General features: G+C 34.4%; 3 protein-coding genes across 13 annotated transcripts in view; 1 reads left to right on the forward strand and 2 right to left on the reverse strand.

Moving 5' to 3' along the window:
- Positions 1-142, reverse strand: part of ALG5 (ALG5 dolichyl-phosphate beta-glucosyltransferase) — a 41,373-nt gene extending 41,231 nt beyond the window's left edge. The window contains exon 1 of the mRNA XM_081310288.1: positions 5-142. The gene's annotated coding sequence lies outside the window, so the exon portion shown is untranslated. The remainder of the gene's footprint in view (positions 1-4) is intronic.
- EXOSC8 (exosome component 8) lies at positions 108-7,039 on the forward strand. Of its 2 annotated transcripts, XR_014024114.1 has the most exons (12): positions 108-264; positions 1,283-1,319; positions 1,490-1,553; positions 1,871-1,944; positions 2,997-3,042; positions 3,752-3,857; positions 3,943-3,988; positions 4,741-4,837; positions 5,585-5,705; positions 5,797-5,893; positions 6,373-6,479; positions 6,827-6,850. XR_014024114.1 is itself a non-coding variant. In XM_081310336.1 (11 exons), the coding sequence occupies exons 1-11, from the start codon at positions 248-250 to the stop codon at positions 6,940-6,942; spliced, it is 831 nt and encodes a 276-aa protein (XP_081166462.1). In that variant the 5' UTR covers positions 108-247; the 3' UTR covers positions 6,943-7,039. The 2 variants fall into 2 exon arrangements, 1 of the variants encoding a protein (XP_081166462.1); XM_081310336.1 differs by lacking the exon at positions 5,797-5,893 and having other exon boundaries at positions 6,827-7,039.
- A 92-nt stretch (positions 7,040-7,131) lies between these two features.
- Positions 7,132-16,770, reverse strand: part of SUPT20H (SPT20 homolog, SAGA complex component) — a 40,096-nt gene continuing 30,457 nt past the window's right edge. For 5 of the 10 annotated variants that reach the window (XM_081310195.1, XM_081310201.1, XM_081310194.1 and 2 more), the window contains exons 23-26: positions 14,862-14,990; positions 9,930-10,035; positions 8,163-8,266; positions 7,132-7,432 (exon numbers count right to left, since the gene is read on the reverse strand). In XM_081310195.1, the coding sequence (XP_081166321.1) occupies positions 7,295-7,432; positions 8,163-8,266; positions 9,930-10,035; positions 14,862-14,990 (477 nt within the window). In that variant the 3' untranslated portion in view covers positions 7,132-7,294. The remainder of the gene's footprint in view (positions 7,433-8,162; positions 8,267-9,929; positions 10,036-14,861; positions 14,991-16,770) is intronic. The other 5 variants (XM_081310199.1, XM_081310193.1, XM_081310198.1 and 2 more) reach the window with 2 other exon arrangements.

Consider the following 16,770-nt stretch of genomic DNA (forward strand, 5'->3'; position numbering starts at 1 on the left):
AAACCTTTTTCTAAAGAGGGACACTAGTCTAATAGCAGATTCGCTAAAAATACGCCACAGGCAAGAAAACCTAGAAAGGCTCTCGCTAGGGTCGGGCGGTGCGGAGCGCCACCAGGACCAGCTTCGCCCAGTCCAGTCTTCCGAGTCTCCCGCCGCGGGAGTGCCAGGGAGCTCGCGTCGAGAAAGTGCGACCGCGGAGCTGGCGCGAGCGGGAGGTCCGCGCAGGCGTAGGCGCGCGAGCGGGAAGATGGCGGCCGGGTTCAAGTGAGTGTTGGCGGCCGGCGGGCCCTAGCGGTGCTTCCAGGCGGATGGCGGCTTCCCTTAACCCTTAGTTCGGTGCTCTGTCCTGGAGGCCGACTCCGTCAGGGTCTCGCTCCTTTCCTAGGCGACGGGAGGGGGACCCGGCGGTAGTCGGGTGCCAGGAGAGGCGCTTCTCCCCCCACGCGGGACGGAGTAGAGGGTTTCTGTAGAGCCCGGTCCCCATCGCGCGCTAGGAACCTGGTGCTTCGTGAGCGCACAGTCCAGGGAGGTGCGGCTGTAACCCTTTAAGCCTCGTGCCGCCCGGCTTCCCACTTCCCGTAAATTATTTCTAAAAGAATTGTGCCTCCTTCGGAAGATTTCACTCTTGGTGCCACTCTGGTGAAGCCTGTGGACTGTCAAAAGTTTTTAAATGAGCGAAATAAAGATTCCAAATCTTATTTGGAACAAGTGATGCTGAAATAGTTATTTTTGTACTCGGGTTATAAACCTTGAACAAAAAAAAAAAAAAAAAAAAATGTAATGGCGAGTGTAGTGTTGGCAATTTCAAAGTAACCGTGAACATATCTCCCACAAGTACAAAAACGAAAACATTTATGATCTCGGTAGATATTGAAGTTGCAGGTACTGCTATTCAAGGTTTATTACTTTGTAGCTATAGTGGAATAATATGCTAAATTTCAGTTGTAGTAAATGTAAAGATCCTTTCTCATGATCACTAGGTTAAGAATCCCCCCCTTCAGAGCAAGAATGACATGATTATTTTAACGACCTTTTAAAGATGTCTCAAAGGGTTTTGGATTGCAATCCTATGATTGAGAGTTAAGGACAATAGTGGAATGTGATTGCTACTGCAAGGGTATCTACTTTCAGTAATTACTTATAGGTGTTAACAATCATCAGAATTCGTGAAAAAAAAGTTACAGATTGTGGTGTTGTGCTGCACATCACTTAAAATCTGCTAGATTTTGGATTTATGTAAGGTGTCATTAACTTACAATAGTATATTTGTAACACATTTCAGAACTGTGGAACCTATGGAGTATTACAGGAGATTTTTGGTGAGTAAAGTGGTGATGCACATGTTATTCCTTTTGGTAAAGTGTTTGATAACAATATTATGCTTCTTTTAAAGACAGATTCATTTAATTAATTTGAATTAATGAGGTCTAATATGGTTCTCTTGTTATATGTAAAATACACATCTATTTTCCTGAAAAAAAACGTTTAGAAAGAAAACTGTCGTCCTGATGGAAGAGAACTTGGTGAATTCAGAACCACAACTGTCAACATAGGTGAGGGTCTATTTTTATTTCAGCTTGTATGGCATTCCCAAGTTCTTTTTTTTTTTTTTTTCCAAGTTAGATTGTACCATGTATATGGGATTTGAGGATATTCTGTAAAGAGATTTCTATCTGTACAATAGCCCTGTGACTGAATAAAAATTACTAACATAAATTGAAGGACAGGGAAATCTTAAAACATTAGGTAACTGAAATATGTTGCAAAATAGTCATGTATTAGAAACACAGTTTATTGTATAGATAATGCTACAGTTGTTTTCCCTTTAAGGACATTTCATTTTGCTTAAATACTGTACTTATGTTTTCAGGTTCAATTAGTACAGCAGATGGTTCTGCTTTAGTGAAGCTGGGGAACACTACAGTAGTTTGTGGAGTTAAAGCGGTAGGTTTAATATGTCTTGTTGACATTTGACATACTAAATCAGCTTCATATAATTATTAGATAGTATTATACATTTGTAATTCTGCTGTTGATTACAGTCATCTGTTAATTTTTTTGTATTAAGTATCCTAGGAGCTTTTACAAAACCATGTGTTTTAGATAATATGACCCAAGCTTAATAGCTTATGATTCATGAATATTTGAAAAATGGCCACAGTAAAACATAATCCTCATCACAACTAAGTTTTTAAAGAATTTGGTTGTATCATTTGAGAAACTAATAGGGTGATGCCTTCTTAGCCAGTAATAATGTTTGTAAATGTGCAGACACTTGAGATTGTTCAAAAGAAAAGTTTGAGGGAATTAACTGAGTACCTGAGGTTTCAGGTACCTTATTAGGTTGGGTACAGAATTATCTAGTTTCCATTTCCTATTTTAACATGTGGTTCAGGAACTTGTCCAGACACACAAGGCTCATAAATAGAACTTGAGGTGTAAATCCGATTCTAAAGTCTTTGCTTTTTAACTTATTACAACCTGTTACTTAACCTGATTTTCTTCTTTGGTAAAGTTGGGGTGAAATTTTCAAGATTTGAGCTTTTATTTCTTACCAGGTTTTATGCTAGGGATTTAATGGCCTTATTTTATTTGATCATCATGAACAACCCTAAAAGTAGGCACTATTAAATCCCTCAGTAAGTGTGGTCTGACATTCAAACTGGGTTAGTGATTTAAGAGCTTTGGTTCTTGACCTGTATGCTAGTGGTGCCTAAATCTGGCTGTTAGTATCCGTCTGAGGAATAATTTAGATTCTTGCCTACTGAATGAGTAATATTCTGTACTTTATTCCTTTTTACCTCACAGAGGGATTGTAAGGTTTGGTGCTAACATTCTTAGACCCTCTGACACAATTCCTCAGACATAGTAGATGCTTATGATCTGGCAATTAGCTGAGCTTGTTTTTAGTAGAGCTTTTCATAACTGTATAGTAAACTGTCTTCACAATTTTTTAGTTACTTCTTTCAATAGAAAACATTTATTTGCTTGTATAGGAATTTGCAGCACCACCAACAGATGCCCCTGATAAAGGATATGTTGGTAAGTTCAGTGATTTTATAATTTTAATATAAATAGTTTAACACATTTGATACTAACAATTCTTGATAAGTCCTAGTAGTTGCTTTAGACAGCAATTCCTAACATTCAGAAATACAAGGAGTAAAGCATATTCTCAAAAAGTTTTCTGTGTCAAAGTCAGCTTTGAAATTTAACTTTTTGTCAAACTTGGTTATTTGTTGTGTCATCAACAAAGGAAACGGAATTTTTTTAGTCAGAGGGCTGTCATTACAAAATTTGTTTTCCCTAATACTTGTTTTTGTTGTTGTCTTGGATGATCTGTTCTTTATGGTAGGAGCCAACATTGGGGGGAAAAAAAAGTGCTTGCCAAACATGAGCAAGGCATTGGATTCGATCCCCAGCATAACAAAAGAAAAAAGTTGGGTGTAAACAGTTTATTTTGAAATAAACCAGGAAAATTTTGGTGAAGGATTTATTAGGATGATTGTATCCTAACATAGATGTTTAAAAATTTTTAAAAAGCTGGAAAAAACATCAGGGAAACAATTTCTTTTTAACCCTGAGAGTCTTACAAAGACCAAAAAGAAGGTAATTATAATGTTACAATGTTTTCCCCTTGGATAGTCTATTCATGGCCACAGTTGCCTTTGCTATGGATTGATACCTTTGATGCTTTAGTAAACCAGAAGATGAAGTTTAATTCATAGCTGCAGAGTGTTTCTTTAAACAGTTCCTAATGTGGATCTACCACCCCTGTGTTCATCGAGATTTCGGTCTGGACCTCCTGGAGAAGAGGCCCAAGTAGCTAGCCAGTTCATTGCAGATGTCATTGAAAAGTAAGACTATTGATAAAATTTTACTGTCATTCATTTTCAACGTTTTTGACCTTTCATTTACTGTGCTATTTGTTATTAAATCAAGTTCACAGATAATTCAGAAAGAGGACTTGTGCATTTCTTCAGGAAAGGTAAGATGTATAGAGAAGCAATGAACTTATATTAATTCAGAAGGGTTTGTGGGGATACAGCAAACAGGGCAATTAGAAGAAATCCTGATAGCCTATGTAGGCCTTTTAAATTCTAGATGGAATTCATTTAAAATCAGACTTCTTCTGTAATTATCAAAATAAATTGTTATTCATAAAAAAACAAGTTTGATTGCCTGTCAGCTCTTTAAAGCTCATTTCCTTCCCTTAATTTTTGAAGAAAAATGTAGTCATCTTTTATTTTTTTTAACTGATTAATTTTTGATTGTGCTAATGTGTTTAAAGGTGAATGTACATGGTGGATACCAAAAGTCTGAACACTTAAAACTAGGCTGAGGAGGACCTAGAGAGACTTTCCTCTTGGATTACATACAGTTAACATTTTAAAACCTAAACATTTCCTATATTGAAATATCTGTGGGAAAGTACATTTTTGAGTTTCAGATAGGGCTTTCTAAAGTACTTCCCTCATCTGTTAACCTAGCAATAAGAATGGAGATTTCTTCATCTATATCTCCTTTGAGGGGAATGGAGATGTTTGTCACTTATCAGGTTGATAATCAAACAATTTTTCATTTTCTTTTTGTTTCCTCTTTATAAAGGTCAAACTTTTAAGTGTTTGAGCCTTGAAGTTTATCTTGTTTATTTAACAAAGGGTTCTGTGATTTTTAAATCCAATCAAATACTGTTTTCTGTCCACAGTAAGATTTCTTTTTTGTGCAAACCATTTTTAGCTTGCTTGGGTTCTATACTGTGATCTCATTTGCCTTGACTATGATGGAAACATTTTGGATGCCTGCACATTTGCTTTATTAGCAGCTTTAAAAAATGGTAAGCAACCATAATAAAAATTAGTATTTCTATTAATGGGGTCAAAATTCTATTTTGTGAAAACGTTTTATATATGCTCAATAAACTTTCAAAGATTTCTGATGTTTAGTTATTCGTGTGTTCTAAAATTAATGAAAATTGAGGGAATGATAGTTGTAACCACAGTTTAGGTCAACAAGTATTTTTTAAGTTCTTTGTCAGAAGGGATATGATGGATTCTGTTGTTGTTTTTTTTTTTTTTTTTTTTTACTCTGAGGCCATAAATATAACCTTTAACTGTAAAGTTTCTTAGTAAGGAATCTAGGTAGTGAATCGTCAGGATTTCAATATCTAGGCATATCCCCTATCATTGCATTACTGAATTGATAACAGATAATTAGAGGAAGAAGATAATATAGTAATATTACAATATAGCAAATTTAGTATAGGACTTAAATTTGAGTTCTGGCTTTACCACTCTGAGCTGAAGCTTCTGCATGTTTATTAAAAGGGAGATAATACTTTTTATGAAATGTTAATTAAATGAATACAGAGAAAATTCTTAAAATAGTATCTAGCATGTAGAAAGTGACTAGACAATTCTTAATTTTTTTTTTTTTTTTAATTAACAAGAGCTAGGCGGGAACATCAGATGTTTTTGAACAATATTCATCTCCACTAATAAGATTATTAATGTTCTGGTCAAATTAAATAGAAAAAATTAACTCAAAAGTACAGACTGACTTGACAAGTTTCTCTTTTCTTTAGTACAGTTGCCTGAAGTTACTATAAATGAAGAAACTGCTTTAGCAGAAGTTAATTTAAAGAAGAAAAGTTATTTGAATATTAGAACTCACCCTGTGGCAACTACCTTTGCTGTGTTTGATGAGTAAGTTATTATTTTGGTATCAGGGATTAAACAAGGGGAGCTTTACCACTGAGCTACACCCCTAGCCTTTTTTACTTTTTATTTGAGACAGGATGTTGCTAAGTTGCTCAGGCTGGCTTGGAACTTGCAATCTTCCTGCCTCAGACTGAGTTGCTGGGATTACAGACATGTGCCACTGTGCCTGGCGAGTAAGTTAATGTATTTTAAAATTTTTCTATATTCAGTGTTAAGGAAATGGCTTGTTATTTTCTATGATGTCTTTAGTATTTGCCAAGGATTTGAATACATTAAAAAACTGAACAGCTAGGAATTTTTTTCAAGTATTAGATTTTAAGTTACTACTTAATTTTTTGTTTTTTTACCAGTTCTATTCTAGCTCTTTTTATACCTGAGCTAAAAAGGCAAATAGTATGTTTAATGTTCTTTTAAAGAAACAGTTGGCTGGGTTGGTACATGCCTGTAACCCCAGTGATTCAGGATGCTGAGGCCAAGTGGACTGCAAGTTTTTGAGGCCTGGTTCAGTGACATAGTGAGACCCTGTCTAAAAACAAAAAGAACTAGGGATTTAGCTTAGTGGTATATTGCCATGGGTTCAACTTAAAGAAATAAAGTACTAAAATTTGTTATGGGATAACCCACTTTTTTTTCCCCCTTCTTTTTAAAATAGCACTTTGCTGATAGTTGACCCTACTGGAGAAGAGGAACATCTGGCAACAGGAACCTTAACAATAGTAATGGATGAGGAAGGCAGACTCTGTTGTCTTCATAAACCAGGCATGTTCCTATCCCTTCAAGTCCTAAACATATGTAAATGGAAGCTCAGTAAACTTTATTAAGGTGGGCGAAGTGGAATGAGGGATATTTTATTATTTACCTAAAGTAAGGTTACTAGTTTCTTTGCTACTTCAAGTTCCTTACACTTATGTATTGTATGTGGCAGTTCTTACATTTCTTACAACTTATGTTGTAGATCAGAATCTCTTGGAGGTCACATTAAAACATAACTTGCACGTCTTGAGACCATAATTAACATTATCCTATTACTTTTATAATTTGCTATGAACTTCATGTTTTATAAAAATAACTGAGTAATTATAATTGTTGGCACAATAATTTTTCAGGTGGCAGTGGACTCACTGGAGCTAAACTTCAGGACTGTATGAGCCGTGCAGTTACAAGACACAAAGAAGTAAAAAAACTCATGGATGAAGTAATTAATAGTATGAAACCCAAATAAAAAGTCACATATTCCGAACAGATTTGTAAAAACTATATTGTTACACTGTGCACAAACTTTTTATACTAAATAAATATCAAACTACATTCTTCTGAAAGATGTTTCTAGTATTTCTTAGGCCACTTCCATATATATTATGTACAGTGAAACCATTTTTAAAAAGCAATGACTTAGGCAAACCAACCCTGGTTCCTTAAGCCATTTCCCCATTTTTATTTAAAAATCATAGGGTTGTGCTTCTGTATAAAGTTTGTACATCTAACAATGTAAAATACTGACACATTTTAAAAAATGAAGTAGAAACAATTATTTTGATTCAATGCTGTTGTGTTTTTAAAAATGAAAAAATAACTCATAATTTTGGAGTGGTTGGTGTGCTTCTCTTCATTTTATTTTTTGACTGGCTGCCTGTATGCCGATGACGATGTAGCTGAGCTGTTTGTGCTGCTGCTGCTGCCATAGCCATTTGATGCTGCAAGAATCGCAACTGCTGCAAAAGGAAAGAAAAAAAATCAAGTTATGTTAAAGCAGACAGGTATGGAAAGGTGCTTTTTCTGAGAGTGATGAAAACAACACAACTGAAAGGGAGAAAGCACCAAGATAACAAAAAGGGACTATAACACATTGAGACAATGCACAGTCAGACAGCACCAGTGGCACAGAAGCCTGCTGAGGGCTTTAAAAATAACTCTTGGCAAACTTAAGGATTACTTTGCCCTGCCAGTCTATAATGCAGTAACTCAGCAACTTCAATTACCATTTTGTTTTATAATGATAGTTTATAGCAATATGAGACCACCCTGAATATGAAGATTGTCAACTCTAATATGCTGATTTTCCTTCCTAAATTAATAACATTTTTCTAAATAAACAGGTATGACATTGACTAATAGGAACACTTTTCTGCAGTACAATATCAGAAAGTTAACAATTGGCACTTAAAACTATTTCAAAATATACTACAAACGAAAAAAATATATGGTAAGGTGCCACCAGCATGTCAATAAAATTTTAAATTAGGAAAAGAGTATGGCTTAAATGTACAAAAATACATCCAGTGCTCCAAGTTGACTGGCTAAAATGTTAAGACTTTCAATAAAAGTTTACTAAATTATTTACCAATTACAGTCTTATGAGACAGTGAAATTAAAGCAAGATATTTTGAGGTACTTTTGGATCTGAGTATCAAAAAATGTATCAGAGTGAAGTTGCTGGATTACTTGTATCTGTTGCTGCTGCTGTTGAAAGGCAGAGGAGAGCTGGAATCTCTGCTGAGGAAGGCTTTGCTCAGGTCTGTTCTCGGCAGAGCCAAGCTGAGACAACACTACAGAGAGGAGAAGGGGAAAGCAGGCCAGTCAAAAAGTTTGAAGGCTACCAGAGTTAGAAAAGGACAACACAGGAAATGAAATAATAGAAAAGTTAGCAGTATGATTAATCTTAAGTATCAAATCACAGACATTTCAGAATAAATTTAGTCTCCTGTTAGTTGAGGATATCACCAATTATAGAACTTTCTGGACAAAGAAAGGTAAGGGAGTATATGTGTGCCAAAGCACGTTACCCACTCTCTTGCATCTCAATGTAATTTGATACTGGTGCTATTTTATAGAAGTATTTTGTACCATATAAAATAGAGTATTTTTAAAATATACTCAATGAAATAGGAAAAAGGAGATGAAAGAAATCCAAACTAAGGATACAGCTGGTAGACAAATGCTTTAAATAAAGGATGTAATGAATGTGAGACTTTTTGCTTAATGATGGCTAAAAACTATATTTGACTGGGACCACAGTAATCAGTTCAACACTTCTCTGTACAGATGAGAAGATTTAAGGAAGGCCTACATAGTTTAACTCAAAGTAATTATTGCCAAGTCTGGAGTTGGAAACACTTTATGATTTTTCACATGACTTATTTCTACTAAATTACAGCTATTTTAGAAAATTTATAACTTTGTGTGGTAAAGATATAAAATTATAAACTTCCACTTGGAAACTTTATGTATGAATTAATTATCTTCAAAACAAAGACCTTGATTATTCCATCCTAAAGGACTTTGAAATTCAGAAACTGGGAGTTATAGTCAGGCATGGTGGTGCAGGCCAGTAATTCCAGCAACTCGGAAAGCTGAGGCACAAGGATTTTCATTTGTCAGCCTGGACAATTTTGTGAGACCCTGTCTCAAAAAAATAAAAACGACTAGGTAGGGTTATAGTTCAGAGGTGGTGTGCTACTGGGTCCAATTCCCAGTATTACCAAAATAATAAAGGCCGGGGAGAGTGCTGTATAAAAATCTACAGACATTATAGTAAGCCCACAGGTGAGAAAATATTGACAACATATTCATTAAATTTTCAAACTTTATCAGAGTTTTCTTATGCACATGACTTAGTGTTTTAAATAATGTGAAATTAGAATTATTGTCAATTGTTAAGACAATATTCATTATTTTCATTTTACTATTTATTGCTGGAAGCACTGAGTAGTCTCTCAGTTTAATTCTTTTATTATTTTTTTTAAACAAATGATAAAAGTGGCTTACAGAAGTTATGCTATGGTTAAGATTTAAGTCATGCAATCACAAACTATCAGAATGAGACAAAAGACTATGCATTCTAGGAGAAAGTAGTCCAAAATATCAAGAGTTAGAATTAATTGCTTGGAAACACTGAAAACGTGATTTGGATACATGATAAAATTTTGTCAACAAACTAACATAAGGAAAACACAACTGCTCTAACTACATGTGAGTCACAGCTCTTTTAAGTACTGAATTAACACAAACACACACACACAAATAAAAAAAATAAAAAAAACCCCAAACTTCAGCCAGCCACCAGTTAATTTGTTTAATAGTTCACAAATTAAATATAGCTTTACTTTTTCTAATCATACCTTGCAAGGAAGGAAAAGAAAATAATTTTAAGTGGTGAGATCTCTAATAGATTAGATACTTTTAGTAAATTCAGCATGTAAAGATACCTACCAGCTGCCTGTGACTGCATAAAACTTCCTACTCCAGTAAGGTTAATAACAGCAGCTTGCTGAGCAGATAAGGCCTGTTCTTGACTAGTTGAACCTTGTTCAGAGCCCTGAATTTAAAAAATAATGACTTATACAAAGGAAAAACAATATTGAGCTGATGAAAAGAAATTAGTTTCTTTCCTGTATGAGAAAAAAATAGATTAATTCTATTTTAAAAAATAACATTAGAAAGACTAAGAGTATATAGAATTAGGTTGGGCATGGTAGCAGACACTGGTAATCCCAATTCTTGGGAGGCTGAGGCAAGAGGATCAGAAATGCAAAACTAGTCCAGGTAACTTGGCAACTTAGTGAGACCTAGTCTCCAAATAAAAAAGGACTGGAATTTGGCTCAGTGGTAGAGTAGTACCCCTGAATTCAATCCCCAGTACTACACATCCATACAAAGTAAACAGAATTAGCAAGATTTGAAAGAGAGGAAATGAAACTTTTTCAAAACTGAATCAATGCTAATTGTTTGATGCCATTTTAATAATTAAGATTTTTAAAAAGAAGACAGGGTCTCACTGTTGCCGTAAGACTTTTACAAAGCTTCACTAAAGCAATTGGTTAAAGCTTAAAATACCCCTTGCAACCTAATACCAAAACTTCTTAGCTAGCAGAAAGGAAATAAAAGGCATACAGAACGTAATGGAAAAAAAAAAAAGTCCCTATATGCAAATGGTATGAACATTTATGTAGGATATACCAAGGAAAATGCAAAAAGCTATTAAGTTTAAGTAAGAATGCAAAATACAGGTCAATATAAAAAAAAATCAATACTGCATACTAGTAGTAAACATGGAAACTGAAAATAATAGCACAATTTACAATCACAAAAAAAGAGAATAAAAAAACTTACATATAAATGTATATCTAATGAAATATATACAAAATATATACATTAAAAACTTCAAATGTTGATTTTGTCCTACATAGTGTGTCTGTGTTCATTGATTGTAAGACTTGCAAAACAAAAAAGGCAATTCTTCCTGAAAGAGATTGATAGTTTATCAATTCCTTCAAAAATTACTCAATTCCTGGGGCTGGGGTTGTGGCTCAGTGGTAGAGCGCTCGTCTAGCATGTGCAAAGCCCCGGGTTTGATCCTCAGCACCACATAAAAATAAAGGTATTGTGTCCAGCTAAAAATTAATTATTTTTTTTTTAAATTACTCAATTCCTTTAAAGACCCCAAAAAGGTTTTTGTAAATATAGGCAAGTTGATTCTAGAATCTGTACGGAAAAATAAAGAACCTAGATTAGCAACAATTTTATAAAAACGAATAAAGTGGGAGGAACCACTCTGCCTGATTTAAGACTTATGACAGAGTGCACAGAGATCAAGACAGATTTTGGCTGAGGGGTAGACCACAGATCAATGGAACAGAACGAAAAATCCAGGAACTGATTCACAGTCAAATAACAAAGGTGCAAAAGTAATTCAACTGAGGAAGGATAGCTTTTCAACAAATGATAACAGTGCAACTGAATATTCACAGCCAAAATTCCTAGACCTGTCACAGACCTTACATAAAAATTAACTAAGAAACAGGTCACAGATTTAAAATAGAAAACTGCAAAATTGTTAGAAGAAAGCAGGAGAAAATCTTAAGAGACACATCACTAAATTTAAGAGTTCTCAATCACGACACCCATAGGACATTATATAAAGAAATTAACTTGGATGTGATTAAGTTAAAAACTCACTCTGCAAAGTACAACCTTTGCTACCACCCCAAATAAGTGTGTGAAATAACATTTTAGTTTAAAATAAAAGCCAGACATTTCAAAAATTACTTGAGTGGTTTTTGTTAGATAAAGAAATTACAGAGACAAGCATGGAACTGATGTTAAGAAGACACTCCTGAACTTGGAATCCAATTTAGGAAATGAAAAATATAAAATGCAAACTACATCAATTTCAGAATAGAACTATTATAAAACAAAAGAAAAACCAAAAATGAAAGAACTATAGCTGGGACAAATCTCCCACTAAAAACAGCCCACAAAACTAAAGAGCATTATAAAATACCAAATGGAAATACAAAAAAAAAAAAAAAAAAAGGCACAATAATGACTAAACACACTGAATAACAAACAAAAATACAAATAAAAACACTTGGGAAAGAATTAAAAGAAAAAGACTTACTTAATATACTATCATAATCTCAAGAGAAAGCAAAAAATATTAATAAGTCCAGAGTTAAAAGAGGCCATTTATTAACTGATAGATACATCACGTACATAACAGTCCTAAATGTATACACACCTAACAAAACAGCTTTAAAAAAAACACAACTTTCTGCAAAAGCTGATAGAAGAGCCAAAAGGAGAAAGAGAAATTTCCATTGTTTGGGTTGAAGACTTCTTTCAGTGATTCATAGAATACATAGGAAAAAAAATCAGTAAGGATACAGGACCAGAACACTATCACCAAATGCTCTAATAAAGAACATCACTAATATGTGACACAAATTTTTTTCAACTATATGTGGAATGTTAATCAAGACAGGCTGTATTCTGGATCATATAACAAACCTCAACAAACTTAAAAGATGTTTTTAGATGGTAGTGGATTTAAACTAGAAATCAGTTACAGAAAAATAATCTAGAAAATTCACACACATTTAGAAATCAAAGATATCTTTAAAGCTCATTTAGGAGGAATATATAATGACAGATCCTTCTAGGCAATGACGATGAAGCCATAATGTATCAAAAATTATAGAAAGCAGCTTAGGAATTACTGAAAAGTAAATACATAAAATTAAATTTTTATTTTAGGAAAGAATGGAACCTAAAGCCAATAATATAAGATTCCATTATAAGAAATCAGAAATCTATGATCCAATAAAATGTTCAGGAAATAAAGAAAACCTGAACCTACACAATAGGCTCTACAGGAAAGACCTAGAAGACTCATTCTGACACATATCATAATGAAAATATTTGACCTTGAAGGAAAAAACAGACAAACCTTTTGGGGCCTCTAGCTAACATGAACAGTTAGATACACTTACAAAAGCAAGATAATTAGGCTGACATCAGACTTCCAATATATACAAAAGCAAGTCAATGGTACGCACTCTCAACAATTTTTAAGAGACCTACAACTATACAGAGGTCTTAGTGAAAAACAGGGGAAAAGCATCATGACAATGGATTTGGAAATGATTATGATTTCTTCAACAAGACTCTAAAACACAGGCAAAGAAAGTAAAAATAAATAAAATGACCCACATCAAAAAACTTGTGTGCAAAGGATATAATTAGAGGACTGAAAAAGCAACCCACAAATGAAATATGTTAACTTTGAGGAGATGAGAAAAATACAAAAAATATTTGAAAGTTATATTATCTGATATGTGTATATAAAGAATGTATACTGAACTTCTACAACTTAAGAACAACAATAAAACCCCAATAACCTAATTTAAAAAATTGCAAAAGGACCTGAATAGACATTTCCCCAAAGAACATATAAAAATGATCACCACATCATTAATCACTAAGGAAATACAAATGAAGACCAATAAGATTACCACTTGCCACTTATGAGGATGGCTGCTATTAAAAACAGCAAAAACAAAACAAAACAAAACAAACAAACAAAAAAACGAGGGGGGGGGCAGGAGTGTAGCTTAATGCACACTTAACGTGCTCAAGGTCCTGGGTCTGATCTCCAGTACTATAAATAAGCAAAACAAAACATTAGAAAATATAAGTACCAGTGAGGATTTGAACAAAATGCAACCCTATACACTGTAAGTAAAACTGTAAAATGGTGCAGCTACTATGGAAAAACAATATGGTGCTTCTCAAAAAAGTAAAAACAAAATGACCAATTAGATCCAGCAAGACAACTTCTGGGTACATATCCTAAAGAATGATATCTTTAAAGACATGTTATGATTTCACATATATGCAGTAACTATAGTAGTTAAATTCACTGAAAAAAGTAGAACAGTAGTTGCCAGAGGTTAAGAGGAGGAGAAAACAGGGAGTAGTTATTTATTGGATATATAGTTTCAGTTTTGCTACAAGAAAAAATTCTACAAATCTACTGCACAACAATGTTAAATCCACAATGCTACTATACTGCCACTTAAAAATGGTTAAAACAGCAAATTTTTATGTTATGTGTATTTTATCGGTTAAAAATAAACAAAATGAAAGAAAGCAAATTAAGGATTTTATCAGCTACAGAATTCTTAATGTACAAAGAATAAAAATAGTTTTAAATGTGTCTTTTCTGAGGAATCTACTAGAGAATGAACTTTATTCAACCAAGATAACTTAGGAAGACTTGTGCCAATGGACTGATGAACATTTTTGTGAGCTAACAGAAACTCTGGAGGTGAGACCAGGAAGAAATCAGTACTTTAGTTTCCCAGATGATTCCAAAGTGTAGCCAAGGTTCAGAAACACATGTACTTCTTCCTCTACTTTAATTACCGCTGTTCTATCAATTTCTATTTATCAGTGTTCAATATGTGTATCTGCCTGTATTCACACTGCCCTACACTTCATGACAATAGAAATAACTCTATTCCAACAGCAACAAAATCCCACAGAGGGTAATGACTGAGCAGAAAATACATGGGGTACAGGGGCAAAAAACCTCGTTCTGCCATTCAGTATATGGCTTTATGTGATCCGTTTTCTGAACCTGATTCCTGTGTAAGACAGAGACATGTTTTATTTACCATAGCTTTTCTATCAGAAATATGCACCCTGATATAGCTCCATGGTAGAGCACTTGCCTAGCATGCATAAGGCCCTGGGTTTCTTCCTCAGTACCACTAAGAAAAAAAAAAAAAAAAAAGGTACACACAAACTGACTGATAGCTAGTACTGACAAATTAAACATAGGGAAGGCTGAAACACCCATACCTGTTCTCCTGGCTGCTGAGGGCTAGAAGTTGTGGGCTGCTGAGGTTGTTGTGGTGCAAACTGTGAGAGCTGTTGTTGTTGCTGCTGCTGCTGCTGCAGGGTGTTAAAAATGAGTGAACCACCAGGAAGCTATTCAGAATTTAAACAAGAATTTATTAGCCAGTTTGACATTGTTTGTCTGTGAAATATTTGTATTTCTTTATTTCAAAGATAATTTTGGAGCATTTACTATGTCAGGCACTCTTCTAGGCACTGAAGAAACAGAAGTGAACAAAAAGAAAAACAGAACAAATTGACTATTCATAAGAAAAGTCTATTTAAAAGTAATTTTTAAGTGCTATTACTTTGGGGTCCCAAATACATTCACACTTCTTCTTTTTTTTTTTTTTAATATTTAATTTTTTAGTTACCGCCGGACACAACGTCTTTGTTTGTATGTGGTGCTGAGGATAGAACCCGGGCCGCATGCATGTCAGGCGAGCGCGCTACCGCTTGAGCCACATCCCCAGCCCCTACATTCACACTTCTAAACACAAATCTTTGTGCTTCAAGCTAATAGTTAGCTAAATTTAACTCTTCAGTCGTATCAATACCAAAAAGCATTAAATGCATTAGAAAAAAGTTGTGAATAAGAAATGTATATTGACAACCCAACCCAAATCTGTTCTAGCTTTGCCAAAAAAACAAAAATACATGGATTTTAATTTAACATAGTGAGGACTTCTGGAGTTGAAAATAAAATGTATTAGATGTCCATAATTTGCATAGAGACTATTACTTGCTCTCACACTCCAAACCTAAATTAATTTAAATAAAAATTAAGAAGCATTCAGAAAACTCCAGATTAAAAATTAAAGCGATGCTTTCCAAGTGTACCAGAAATAAAGTTTTTCCATTTTATGCTGTGTAAGGGTTTAAGCTATAAACATTTGAGGTCCTCAGAATAAACTCAAAGGAAATTCTAGCTACAGAACACTTAGGTTTATACAGTTGGGACCAAAATAAAAAAAGAAAAATCCTTTAGTCAAAAAACCTACATCTAGCACAGATCACTGGTAGGTAAAATGACACTTAGCATAGGCATTCAGCATAGCTGAATGTTCCTTTCCCAATTAGTAAACAGTAAATGGAGGAAAAAATATGACCTGATAAAGTGGCTCTGTTCTTGTTATAAAGGATTTCCTCACTCCTCTTAAAAGCGGAAAAAAGTAGCTGGGTGCAGCGGGTATGCCTGTAATCCCAGCGACTCAGGAGGAATAGGCAGGATTCTTGAGGCCCAAAGCAATTTAGCAAGACTCTGACTCAAAATAAAAATTAAAAAAGAAAAGGGCTGGAGATGTGGCTCAGTGGTTAAGTGCCCTTGGGTTCAATACCCAGTACCAAAAAAAAAAAAAAAAAGAAAGAAAGAAAGATGGGAGAAAGTCCCCAAGAGAATTTCAAAAGCAATATGGTGTAGGAATAAACCAATGTGGGAGCTGTAGCTTACTGGTAGAGTGCCTGACTAGCTGTGCAAGGCCATGGGTCCATGGGTTCAATCCGAAGCAACACACACATGCACACACACCATGCACACACACAAGAAATAAACCAATATGATATGTAGTCTTCTCCATATTGTAAGTATACTATTCTACAATTACAGACTGCCAATATTGATACTACGTAATTTTTAAGAACTAAGTTTTACATTTTAACTTCTAAACAAATTTCCAAATTTGTTATTCATAAATACCAGGTTGGTTGTTATTTCCCAATAATCCACAGCTATGCCACTTCATATATCAGATATTTATATTCAGGTCTTCCTTTAAAGTCTCCATAGATAATCTTATCCATTTTCCACACCACTAGCTTATATCTGACTCCCCTTTAAATTAAAAGACCTAGCATAAGACCTGGAATATTTCAA

Source organism: Spermophilus citellus (assembly GCF_964194105.1).
Source record: "Spermophilus citellus genome assembly, chromosome: 1".
Lineage (NCBI taxonomy): Eukaryota > Metazoa > Chordata > Mammalia > Rodentia > Sciuridae > Spermophilus > Spermophilus citellus.

What these genes read in the sequence shown, in the direction of transcription:
- EXOSC8 (XM_081310336.1), top strand. An exon ending in AACCACAACTGTCAACATAG is followed by an intron (nt 1,554 to 1,870) that starts GTGAGGGTCTAT and finishes TTATGTTTTCAG; the next exon opens with GTTCAATTAGTACAGCAGAT. An exon ending in TGTGCATTTCTTCAGGAAAG is followed by an intron (nt 3,989 to 4,740) that starts GTAAGATGTATA and finishes AACCATTTTTAG; the next exon opens with CTTGCTTGGGTTCTATACTG.